Source organism: Sus scrofa, chromosome 9, assembly GCF_054392235.1.
Source record: "Sus scrofa isolate SSC_HxYL_T2T_F1_AM1 chromosome 9, Sscrofa_HxYL_maternal_Yorkshire_Landrace_v2.0, whole genome shotgun sequence".
Taxonomy (NCBI): domain Eukaryota; kingdom Metazoa; phylum Chordata; class Mammalia; order Artiodactyla; family Suidae; genus Sus; species Sus scrofa.
The window spans coordinates 17,675,481-17,688,547 of record NC_139391.1 but is presented as its reverse complement, the minus strand read 5'-3'; the positions used below and the strand labels follow the sequence as shown (position 1 = coordinate 17,688,547).

Below are 13,067 nucleotides of genomic sequence, written 5' to 3'. Positions count from 1 at the left end.
TGTGGCTGTGGTGTAAACCAGCAGCTGTAGCTCTGATTCGACCCCTAGCCTGGGAACCTCCATATGCCGTGGGAAGCAGCTCCAGAAAAGGCAAAAAGACAAAAACAAAAATAAATAAATAAATACCCAGAACAGCACCTGACATGGTGAAGGCTTACTGTATGCTCAGCGGTCACTCAATAAACAATGGCACGGTGGTCAGTGGCCTCTTAGCAAGGATTGACAGAGGCTAATGTGATCCATCCACTAAGACTGATTTGATGATGGTGGCACCAGCCACCCTTTTCACTGGGGGCGATTCATTATTTAAATGAATGAGGAAATGAATGGCTTTGCTAGGTCTCAGTAAGTTTGGATATGATGACTTGTCCATGGGGAGGTGTATCAAGGAGATGTGAGAAGTAATTGGTACAGAGCTGCTTGTAGCCCTTAGCCTGGGATGGGTATGTACTGACTTGAGAGGCAGGTATGATGCACATATGTACATCACTGCCTAAGAAATATAGGAAGGCCTGTGCTGGGTATTGCTTAGGCCTTCCTTACCTATTGTTTCCAACTGCCCAGGCCTTTATAAGAAAGAAGATAAACTGTTGAATTTCAGGGATTGCCCTATGACAAGTGTAGGTGACAGACTAAGAGGAAATAACTTACTGAGCCTCTGTTAGTGGGTAGACTCTTTGGATAGGAGGAATATGGACTTCCCCCCATGCTTATACAAGCAAGAATTTGCAAAAGTTGGAGTTTCCCGTGATGGCACAACGGAAGTGAATCCAACTAGGAACCATGAGGTTGCAGGTTCGATACCTGGCGCTCCCTCAGTGAGTTAAGGATTCGGCATTTCCGTGAGGCTGTGGGGGAGATCACAGATGTGGCTCAGGTCTGATGTTGCTGTGGCCATGGCATAGGCCAGTGACTGTAGCTCTGGATTGGAACCCTAGCCTGGGAAGCTCCATATGCCACGAGTGTGGCCCTAAAAAGCAAAAAAAAAAAAAAAAAAAAAGAATTTGCAAAAGTTAAAAATCTCAGTACAGAGTGAGGTAAGAGTATATGAAGGACTTCTGGGATTGATGAGGGAGATGACACAGAATAACCTTCACAACACAAACACAGTCCTATGAGAAAACAGCCATGTGGAAAGTTACCTCATTTCCCCAGAGTGTCTTGAAGAACAAAGGCATAGAACAGAGCAGCTGAAACACACCTCAGTAGCTGATGTGACACTGGACATGTTGCTTAATTTATCCAAGTTTTACTTCCTCATCTGCCTCACCAGGTTAAACTGTGCATTGCAGGTGAGAACCGAATATGCATTTGGGGTGAGAACCAAATGTGTGCTCAGGAAACTACGCGTGCCTCTCTCCTGAAGTCTGGTCTACAGCACCATCATCAGCGCCATCATCCAGTCATGAAATCTTTGGGGATGAGGTCAAAGTACAGCACTCCTTATCAGGAGCCCCAAGCTGAATTCCACAGTCAGGAAGGAGCACAGGCTTGATTCAGGCACATCTACCTGTTTGAATCGTAGTTCTGCACTTCCTAGCTTTTTTCATTTCAGCTCTTTGACTCTCATTTCCTTTATGAGTTCAGAAATGCTTCCATGGCAGGATGGTAATCAGAAATAATAACAGAGTGGGATTTATTCTGTGCTGGTGCTGGGTACTTTACATGCACTGCCCCATTGTTGTGTCTCCATAGCCACCTTGTGTGTTGTTGCCATCACTGTCTTCGTTTCATGGATGAAGGGAGTGGTCATCTGAGGTTACGAGGTCATCCAAGAGGTTAAGTCACAGGCCTAAAATTCACAACTAGAAATGACAGAATTGAGGAGTTCCTCTTGTGGTTCAGTGGGTTACAAACCCAACTGGTATCCATGAGGAGGCGAGTTCGATCCCCGGCCTTCCTCAGTGGGTTAAGGATCAGTGTTGCCGTTAGCTGTAGTGTAGGTCGCAGATGCAGCTTGGATCCCGTGTTGCTGTGGCTGTGGTATAGGCCCACAGCTGCAGCTCCGATTCAGCCCCTAGCCTGGAAACTTACATATGCCACAGGTGCAGCCCTAAAGAGCAAAAAACTAAAAAGTAAAAGAAAAGAAATAACAGAATTGAGACTAAACCCAGGTCTCTTCCATCTCCAAAGCCAGGCATGTAACCCATATGCTGGCTTGCCTACCCAGTAAAATTGAGGTAGACAATGAATATAAAGTCTAGCACATTGTGGGACACTTACTAAATAAGCACACTTTCTGTCTGCTCCCCAGGTCTCCACAGCCCTGAGGACAAGTAGCTGCTTTCCCTTCCCTCCCTTGACGTCCCCGGTTGACCAGGGGCCACTACAGGTTGAAATGCGGGAGGGGCAGGAGGGATGGGAGAGTTGTTGCATTATTCATGTCTCATTGTACTTGTCTAATGGACTTGCTAAAAGCACCCTGGGTGGAAAGTGTGAGTCTTAATGGCATTTTATAAGAGTTGCTGTGATGAAATAGCACATAAAGCAAATTAAAAACAGTTTATCGCTTTTTAAAATAGGTGATGGGGCGCTGTAACATTTTTCCCAGACGTGATGATCCATTAATATCCAAAGGAGCCAGAAGCTGCTGAAATGTGTCAGCTGCTTGTTTTTAGGGACTGGGAGGATCTGAATCTGTGTAATCCTGGAGGGGCACATTGTCCAAGGTGATAGAATTTGAAGAGGGGTTGCTGATGGGGCAGGGGGCGGTGGCTTTGGGGGAGTCTCCCCTCAGAAATTCCTGAGAATAGAATGGAGGCCAGCAGAATGAACATCTGACCTGGGAGAGACCATCAGGCTTGGGAGAAGTGGGACTTTTCAAAGGTTGTCTGAAGTATTTCCACAGTCCCTTTTGAGGGTTTGCTTTGTACCCAGCCCTGTACTGGGTCCTGAGGATAGAGAGGTATTTTAGATGCCTTCATACACAAACCACAAGACAGACACTAAGTAGCACAGTTGAGACCCAGATCCCCTCATTCAAATCCCACTGTATTTTTCAGAATGATAATTATAGTAACAACAGTCATTCATAATAATAGTTAACATTTTAACATTTAGCACTGGCTACTTGTCGGGCTGGTGTTACAGTACTTTAAACGTACTTCATTTATCCTCATCACAATTCTTTGAAGAAGCTGGTGTTATTACTATACCAATTTTTACACTTAAGAATACTTGAAACCCAGAGAGGTTAGGTAACTTGTTCAAGATTACACAGTTAAAAAGTTGCAAACCCAGGAGTTCTCTTGTGGCACAGAGAGTTGAGGATCCAGTGTTCTCACTGCAGTAGCTCAGGCCATTCCTGTGGCGTGGGTTCGATCCCTGGCTGGGGAACTTCCACGTGCCACCAGCAAAAACAAAAAAAAAGGAAGGAAGAAAGTTGCAAATGCTGGTAGGCTGACCCTAGAGCCAACCTTCTTGACCACCCCCTGCCAATTTTCAGTTTTCCTGATGGCTTTCTACCTCCATACCCCACACTTTACATCCAGAAAGCATCCGGAGCCAAACCAGAGGTTTGAAGGCGCTAAGATTAGAAATATTGGAACAAGAACTGAGCTGTAAGGGAACTTCAGGGAATGGGGAGGGGAGCGGGAGTGGAAGAGGTGGTCAGCTCTGAGGGGAAGATTAAAAGTTCCTGGTACTGCTAAATCGTGAGCACAGCCAGAGGGATACATGCTAGAAATTGAGCCTGATGATAAAATGGCAGGAATGTGGATTTTGGAATCAGACCTTATTCTAGATTCAGCCTCTACCATGTGTGTACTTGTGACCTGGGACAGGTCTCTTAAATGCCTGAGCCTCCTCCCTCATCTGTAAAATAGGGATACTAGTTTACAAAACAACTTTTTAGGTTGTTATGATGCCAAAGACAATGAGTAATAGTGGCAGCAGGAGTGGTTGTCACTGTGATTCTCATCCTTGCCACCTTGTCACCACCTTGACCACCTCTCAGATTGAAGAGGAGACAAGGTGAAGAGCATTGAACTAGGACTTGGGATCAGCAGCCCTACATGCCATCCCCAGTTGCTGCCACTAAGCCATGTATCCTGGGGCTAGTCAGGGAGCCTCGTTATATACGGCTCCTCTGTAAAAGCGGGCAGTAAGTAAGCGGGCAGTAAGTACTATATCCATTGTACCTGTTTGTAGGAATACCTTGAATCACAAGTGAGAAGTGTACGTGAATATGCTTTCCAGTCTACAGAGTGAGTGTTGGGGTCCCAGGGACACCTCCTTGAGTCAGTGATGCACTAGGAAGGCACACAGGACTCAGCCTAGTCATCCTTGTGACTGATTTATTACAGCAAATGGATACAAAGCAAACCAGCAAAGGGAAAGGAGCGGGGGACAAAGTCCACAGGAAACTCGGTACAAGCTTCTAGAAGCCCTGTGCCAGTGGAGTCACACGGGACATGCCTAATTCTTCCAGCAACCAATTGTGACAACAGGTGTGAAATGCTCTTTACCAGAGAAGTGCCTTATAGACTCAACATCCAGGAATTTTATTGGGTGCTGGTCACGTAGGATCCCTCTGCCTGGCACCTACCTCAGTTCCAGACTCCCAGGTGAAAAGCAAGCAGTCAGCTTAAGTGACACTGTTTATGCAGTTTAGGCACAACGAGCCATTCTTACTAGGAAATTGTAAGAACCCTTCCAAAAGCTAAGTTCCCAGATGTCAGCCAAGGACTAGCCTTCCTTGTAAGTAGGCTTTTTAAAGGATACAGTCTCAGGGTTTCTGCATTAACTCTTTTTTGCACAGAGCAGATTGAATCCATAGAAATTTTTATATCTATGTACTCAAAAGGGGAAAAAGGGATAATAATGTTAACAGTAACAATAGTTCATACTTAATGATCAAAAGTAGGCACTTTTATGGATGCTTTACATGTATTACCTCAGGTAGCATTTCATCCATATAACAATTCCATGATAGGGGTGCTGTTATCATCACTGTTCTCCTCATCACTGTGAGGAACTGAGGCCTCAGAGGGTAAGGAGCTTGCCTGGGTATCCAGCTATATGGCTAGTAAGAAGAGAAGTAGTAGGACCAGGACATGGCCCTGGCATTGTGGCTCCTGAGTCTGTTTTCTTAGCCACTACCATACTACACAGTGTAAACTGCACCTGCCACGGCCTGGATGAGTCCTCTGTGTTATGTCATTAATGCTCGCAGCAGCTCCATGTAAGTTATTGGACTGACTTTGCATGTAAGAAACCCATGGTTCAGGAATGTTAATTTGTGTCATATCACCCAGCCAGCGAAGTGACTGTCAGGAGTGGGTCTCTACCTTTTCTCACTCTCCTTTTCCTGGCTGGGGTTTTGCTCAGTTTTTGGAAGAGAAGCTGCAAATGGTCCAGGTGGAAATGAGTGGCTCTAGGAGCTGAAACAGAAAAAAATCCCACCCCCCACCCCCCCCACACACCTTATTCCACCACTTGGGCACAGAGTTATTGGAAGAAGGGGCTGTATTGCAAGTAATTCAGCTTTTCCTGCAGTATTTGAGAGCTGTGGATGCTGCCTTCAGCTCTTTTTGGTTGCCATGGCAGCAGATGTGACATTTCTTTCATGAGGAAAAAAGAAAAGGAAGGGAAAGAATCACACTTGGTCCTTGGTGATTTTAGACAAATCTGTTCAGAGCTAGTTAGTTTTGCTTGCTAGAAAAATTGCTAGGAAATTCTCAGAATGGAATCAAAGGGGAATAAATAGGTGGCAAAATCTGCTCCTCCAGGGAAATCGCATGTTGTATGTGTGTGGTGGTGGCTTGTGGGAGTGGAGGTGCAGGGGGAGGAGGCGGGCAGTGTGGGACTGGAGACAACTTCTCAGCTGATTGGGGCAGCAGCTGGTCACTGAGGTCTTGGTCATCATTGTAATTCTGCTTCCAGCTCCCTCACCCCACCAGTCTTATATTGTGTGTTGGGTTTAGCAAAGGCTCAGCAAAGGCTCTTTAGTGGGGAAAACATGTAAAACAAGAATTACATTTTGGAGTGATAAATGCAGTGATGAAGTAGGCTTGGTATTCTATGGAAGCATCTTCTCTTGTTCATATCATTTTGATCTATGTCTGTACACACACACATGAACAAGGTGTATTTTTGTTATTGTTTTGTGAGCATTTATTCATGTCGTTACATTAACCTCTGTAACCATCCAATTTCAGTGATGCTCCAATATTCCAGTGAGAGGAAAGGTCACAGTCACCTGTGGGTGAATATAGAAGTTATTGCCATTTTTTTCTATTAAAAGGAGAGAGTTCTATAGACTGACATCGGAGAGGATTTGTTCATAACACAAAATAGTGCATTCAGAAAGATGTCTTAAGTTTCTCTTTATTTCCTTCTTTCTAGCGATTTGTAAAATTTGATCGTAGCGAGAGAGGAAAAAACCTCCCTTAGGTACTAACCTGCCTTTATCATCTTCTATTATCACCTTGTCACATATTGATCTCCAAGAAGAGACGCAGTACCCCAGGTTTAAGGTCCTAGAGGCTGCCCATGCGCCCTCCAAGGAGAAGTAAGAACCAACCTTGATTTGTGACCAAAGCAATGGGAATGTTGTCTGCAATTCCAGGGGTTCCTCTCGGGAGTTGGCATCCAGTGGAAGGGGTTCCGGGGCAAGGGGGAATAATCAAAATGAGAACTCCGAGACCTGTGCTGCCAGATGCCTAACAGTGCTCTCTCTTGTCGTTTCCCCCAGAGCCATGTTCGACTATGACAAGAGCAAGGACAGCGGGCTGCCAAGTCAAGGACTTAGTTTTAAGTATGGAGATATTCTCCACGTTATCAACGCCTCTGACGATGAGTGGTGGCAAGCCAGGAGAGTCACACTGGAGGGAGACAGCGAGGAGATGGGGGTCATCCCCAGCAAGCGGAGGTAAGATGCCTTTTCTGTGTCAGAGGGACTGCTCTCCAGCTGTGCAGGGAGTGGAGGTGAGGGAAGATGAACGTGTGGCAAGCTCTTCACAAAATATCTGTTTGAGTGGGAGAGTCAGTCGGCGGCAGGGAAATTGTCCGTGGTGACAGGTGACCCGAATTAAATATTCTCATTCTTCTTATATCAGGGTTTTACCCAAACTGGTAACTATGATAAGGCATCAAGGAAGAAAGAGGAGGAGTTCCCGTCGTGGCGCAGTGGTTAACGAATCCGACTAGGAACCATGGGGTTGCGGTTCGGTCCCTGCCTTTGCTCAGTGGGTTAACGATCCATCATTGCCGTGAGCTGTGGTGTAGATTGCAGACGCAGCTCAGATCCCGCATTGCTGTGGCTCTGGCGTAGGCCAGTGGCTACAGCTCCGATTCGACCCCTAGCCTGGGAACCTCCATGTGCCACGGGAACAGCCCAAAGAAATAGCAAAAAGATAAAAAAAAAAAAAAAAAAGAAGAAAGAGGATCTGCTTACACTGCTTTTCTAAAATGTATCAGCATTCTTAGGTTCAAGGTTATGCTTATCAGATCTATTGCTGATTTGCAAATTCAGAGGAGTTATTCAAAATTTACCAGATAGGAGTTCCTGCGGTGAAACAGCAGAAACGAATCTGACTAGGAACCATGGGGTTGCAGGTTTGATCCCTGGCCTCGTTCAGTGGGTTAAGAATCCGGCGTTGCCGTGAGCTGTGGTGTGGGTCATAGACTCAGCTTGGATCTGGCGTTGCTGTAGCTTCGATTAGACCCCTAGCCTGGCAACCCCCATATGCCGTGGGCGCGGCCCTAAAAAGCAAAAAAAAAAAAAAGAAAAAAAAATTTACCAGATAATGTTATACAAAAGCCAGGTGAAAGCCAAATGAACTATTTACTCAGCTAAGATCTCAGCTATGTATTACCTCCAGATATTGACGGAAAAGGCTAAAAACCTCCATTCGAAATTTAGATGCTTGGAATATGAGCTGCATCCATACACCCCAAATACCTTTGTACAAAGTCTTCACAAAGCCAAGCATTCAAGTGCTGCCACACGCGAAGTGGTCCAGTGACCGAGTTAGCCCCAACCATAGTGGGAATGTGGAAGTTCTACCCAAGAATAACTCTGGGGCATTTGCAACCCAGAGAATTCTGGCCCCCCATCTTTCTCTGCCTGTGGCCACACAGCCTGGGGTGAACATGGAAAGTGGGCAGCAGGCTGACTATTCCACAGCCACCCCCTCCCCACCCTCCAAGCCCACACCTAGAATCTCCCATCAGCAGACAGTTCTTTAAATGTTTAGGCTCATGCCTAATTGCCTGACTTTGCTTTGAGAGGGCATTCTGAATCTGTAGTTTATGGTGTTTTCTTAAAGGTTATGTGCTCAAAGCAGTAACTCTCAAGACTAGTATATGTTCTGTGCTTCTCCATTTCTATTTACTTTTTTAAAAAGTCAAGGCAGCATGCATTCCAGTTTGCTTTGATGTTTTTTTTTTTTTTTTTTTTTTTTTTATTGTCTTTTGTCTTTGTTGTTGTTGTTGTTATTGTTGCTATTTCTTGGGCCGCTCCCGCGGCATATGGAGGTTCCCAGGCTAGGGGTCCAATCGGAGCTGTAGCCACCGGCCTACGCCAGAGCCACAGCAACTCGGGATCCGAGCCGCGTCTGCAACCTACACCACAGCTCACGGCAACGCCGGATCGTTAACCCACTGAGCAAGGGCAGGGACCGAACCCGCAACCTCATGGTTCCTAGTCGGATTCGTTAACCACTGCGCCATGACGGGAACTCCTGCTTTGATGTTTTTAATCAGAGCTGTCTGAGGGGCTGTCCTGTAAAAGGAGCCATCTTGTTGAATATGACCCCAAGGGTAGAAGTAGGTCAGCGAAGGAAAACCATGCAGGAATAGATTTCAGCTCACTTTAAAGTAATCCTTTTACCAGCTGGAGCTGCCTAGAGATGGTATAGATGACCTGGGAAGACAGTGAAGTAGAATAATGATTTTCACACCAAGAGAACATTGTGAAGACTTGGGCTGCACACACACGCGCACACACACACACACACACACACACAGATTCTGATTCAGTCTGTCTGGAGTGGGTTCCGGAAACCTATGTTTGTGTGTAAGTTCCTCCATGTGATTCTGATAATAGAAGAATCCGTGGCAGAAAGTATTGTAGAAGGGATTCAAGTTTCGGATGGGACGGTTGAACTCTATGACTTTTAGGCACTTTCCAGTCCTGGGGTTCTGTGATTCTAACCAGTCTTGCCAGTAGTCCTTCATTTGTTCAGCTGCACATCGTTTCCCCCCTAAGGAACATCCTCGGTGCTCATCCTCCAGTGGTATCTTTCCACCTGCCGGTATCATTTTTGAATTGGCTCTGTCTTTCCGTTTTGGATGAAAACCATTTTAAAAACCATGCCTCAGCCTAGGGAAGAAGTTTGCGTAGTGACTCTGGTGTTGATGTTTGCATTTTCTCTCATGAAGGATACGGTAGCACCCCCCCCCAAATCTCCTGTGGTGTGGGGGTGTGGGGGTGTGGGGGTGTGTGTTTATGACTGTAAATGAATTTCTGTCAAATTTTCTCCTTAACGATTTTTAACTCTTTCCAAAAATTTTACTCATATTGTTTTATGTGTTTGTAAAAGTAACACATTTCATTGAAGAAAAGTGGGAAACTTTAGAAAAGTCGCTTATAATCATACCCCACAAAGCCTTTTTGTGCACTTATTTTAATGCAATTTAAAATTATCATGAGTCTTCCCCAGGGCTGCTCTTTAATGCTTAACTCCTAAAGGAGGCAGTGTTAAAATGCAGGGTTTTTTTACACTGCGTTCAACATCTTACAACTATAGCTCAGAATAAATGGTTGCTGGTACAAATATGATTTATTATTAGATTAGGGTTATTTTTTTCAATTCTTAATCTCTCTCTAGCCCCTTTCCTGAGTATAGTTCAGCTTATGGAGCTGGTCTGGAAAAATCTCATAGTGGAAAACATCAGTGTATGACTTTACCCTTGACTAAAATGTTTCTTTATTGATGATTCCACTTACTCATCCCCGTAAAACAATGAGAGGAAGACCATGAAAATCATCGCCTTTTCCCTCCTTCTTTTTTGAATATGGTCAATAAATTTTATTTAAATAAATTCTCCTAGAGCATGCTAAACACTTTTTCTAAGCCCTTTGCAATTAACTTATTTAAACCTCATTACAACTGTATGGGTTATCGACAATTTACAAACCAGGAGGTTGAAGCACGGGAGGTAAATTTACTAATAACTGGCATAACTGGAATTTGATCCCAGACAATAGTGCTCTTAACTCATATGCAGTCCTGCCTCCTAAATTATTAAAATAAGAATTGACAAAATTCAGTTCCTCAAGCATTACCTGAGCAGCTTCTGTGAGCCAAGCACAGTTATCAGGTCACAACGTTTGTGGGATTGACATGTAGCTATGACACAGCTACACTGTGATGCACAATGAGGGCTAAATTGTAAATAAAGGCAGTGTCTTAGTTCAGGATGCTATGACAGAATGCCATACACGGGTGGTTCATACAACAGACCTTTATTTTCTTTGCAATTCTGGAGGCTAAAGAGTTCAAAAATCTGGGTACTGGCTGATTGGGTTCGGGTTTGCAGACAGCCTCCTTGCTGTGTCCTCATATGGCTGAAAGAGAGAGATCTTTCTCTCTCATGTCACTTCTTTCTGACCACTTACCTGACTCATGCAGGCTCCATCCTCATGACCTCATTACCCCCCAGTGACCCACCACCAAATACCACCACACTGGGTCTAGGGCTTCAACATATGAATTTTGTTTGGACACAAACATTCAGTCCATAGCAGGTATCAAGAGAAGTGAAAGGGCAGCAGACAGAGGAATGAATCCATCTGATAATAGACTCTGTATTGTCACAGGTGTTTTCAAATACAAGATTTCATTTAATTTTCACAAAAGCTTCATGAGGAACCTGAGGGTCAGAAAAGTCAAGTAACTTGCCTGAGCCTGCACAGCCAGCCACTGGCTGAACCCAGGTCTCTGCATAGCATGGCTTTTCACTACCCCTAGGGTATCCTAGAAGCCCTTGCCAGTTAAAGAGTTCTCACTGTGTTTCAAATACTATACTAACCAATTTTTTGTAGTATTTAATACTCACTGTAATTTTTCAAGTCTATGTTAATATCTTAATTTCACCAACATAAAACTTGAGAGGTTGAGTGACCTACTCTAAGTTACAGAGCTAGTAGGTGGCAGGTGCAGAATTCCAACCCAGATTGGTGTGATTTCAAAACCCAGCAGAGAATCTCTGTTTTTTGAGATTGCATGGTTTCCAAAGGGCCTAACTGGGATTTGTTCCACTGTCTTTTTTTTTTTTTTTTTGTTCCCATGGCTGCACCTGTGGCATATGGAAGTTCCTAGGCTAGGGGTTGAATCAGAACTGTAGCCAGGCTATGGGGTCAGATCCAAGCCATGTCTGCGTCCTACACCGCAACTCACGGCAGCACCGAATCCTTAACCCACTGAGCCGAATCAGGGATCAAACCCGCATCCTTATGGATACTAGTAGGGTTTGTTACTGCTGAGCTGAGCCACAGCAGGAACTCGTGTTCCACTGTCTCTTAATTCAAGTTTCTATTCATTGCCCCATAGAGACTGTCACCTGGGCTCTCAGACAGCATCTTGCAGCTAGCATTGCATAAGGGTTTACTTACTTAGCCTCCCTGCAAGCCAGTGGCCACTAACCTGTATGGCATTTCAGTTCCCCCTACAGCAGGGACTTGTGGAACACAGGCAAAGGAATACCCAGCACCAAATGGTATTCCCACCATCCACTGCTCCAGGCCTAACCTCATTCTGTGTTTGGCGGGACCCTGAAAATGCCATATGGGAGATAGGTGAGAGAGCAGAAGAAAACAGTTGGGCTCATTAAAGCATGACCATTTGGTCCTCTCTGGAGATGCTGGGTGTCAGAATTGACTGCTCAAGTTTTGCCATTTAGTTTATGTTTTCAGTATTCTGGTCAGTGACCAAACTAGGGCGGAGAGGATTATTTCTGCCTAAACAGTCTAATTAATTGCTCGCCTCTTGAGTGGGAGAGAAGTATGCAGTCCTTTTCTTGGTAATTCTGTCTCTCTGCACACATGACCCACCATTTCCTTAAGTAAAGCTCTGTGGATCTTCATATCATCTATTTCTGCCAAAGGAGTCTTACTTAAAATAATTGGAGAAGAATGATGCTAAACTTGCACCTAGATTCTTACCAAGTAAGAAAAAGCCATGAAATAGCCAACAATTTTTTATCAGAAACACTGGTTTGGGGGGCAGTGCTCTCCAACTCTCTGAGCCTTGGTTTTCACACGTAGGTGAGGAACCAGTAGTCTCCTCGATGATTCCATGTATTCATTCATCAAGGAAGATGCATTACGCACCCACTTTATGCCCAGCTCCATCTTCAGCCCTGGATCATTGTACAGATTAAAGATAATATAGATAAGGTGGGTTAGCACAGCTTCTAATACTTTTGTGCATACTCAAATTATATATATATATTTTTTCCCTCACATTTTGAGCTTTTGGTGCTCAAAAAAACACAGCATTACATAGGGCCCCATTTCTCAGCCCTGACTAATCTGAACTATCCACATGCATCCCTGACGCACTAAGAGAGAGGACCAGGCTGAGGCAAATGAGAAAGAAAAGATAAGCCACCCCACCTGCTACCCAGGAGAGAGGTTTGCAGAGACCTTCCTAAGAGGCAGTCAACACTGGCCTCTGAAATGGAAAAACACAACTATGGTTTGGATGCAGTGAAGGTAAAAAGACTGCAGAGGAAAGAAATCAATCATGTTTATGATGTAATATTGCAAATAGACACTTATCTAACCTGAATTTCAGTGTTAAAAGCAAATTTATTCTGCATTTTGAGGCCAGCCTGTCGTAACAGGTATTATCTCATTGACTCTGTGCTTGAATTTGGTTATGGTTTATTTAATTCAGGACATTCAGGATTGGGGATGCAAAGGAGGGGCGTGGTTATCCTTTGTGAAGAGCTCAGCCCAGACTTCTAAGGAACTATATTGGTCTTAAAGTTAGGGGTAACCATCTAAAATCTCAGGTTTGTTGAAAATTTCATTGGATACTTTCATTGAATAAGGGAAA

General features: G+C 44.5%; 1 protein-coding gene across 50 annotated transcripts in view; it reads left to right on the top strand.

Moving 5' to 3' along the window:
- The window catches only part of DLG2 (discs large MAGUK scaffold protein 2), a 1,974,117-nt gene that overhangs the window by 1,887,112 nt on the left and 73,938 nt on the right, over positions 1–13,067 (top strand). For all 50 annotated transcript variants that reach the window (XR_014814818.1, XR_014814817.1, XR_014814819.1 and 47 more), the window contains one exon: positions 6,695–6,871. Coding sequence is in view for 44 of the 50 variants with exons in the window: in XM_084975536.1 (XP_084831662.1) it covers positions 6,695–6,871 (177 nt within the window). In the remaining 6 variants the exon portion in view is untranslated. The remainder of the gene's footprint in view (positions 1–6,694; positions 6,872–13,067) is intronic.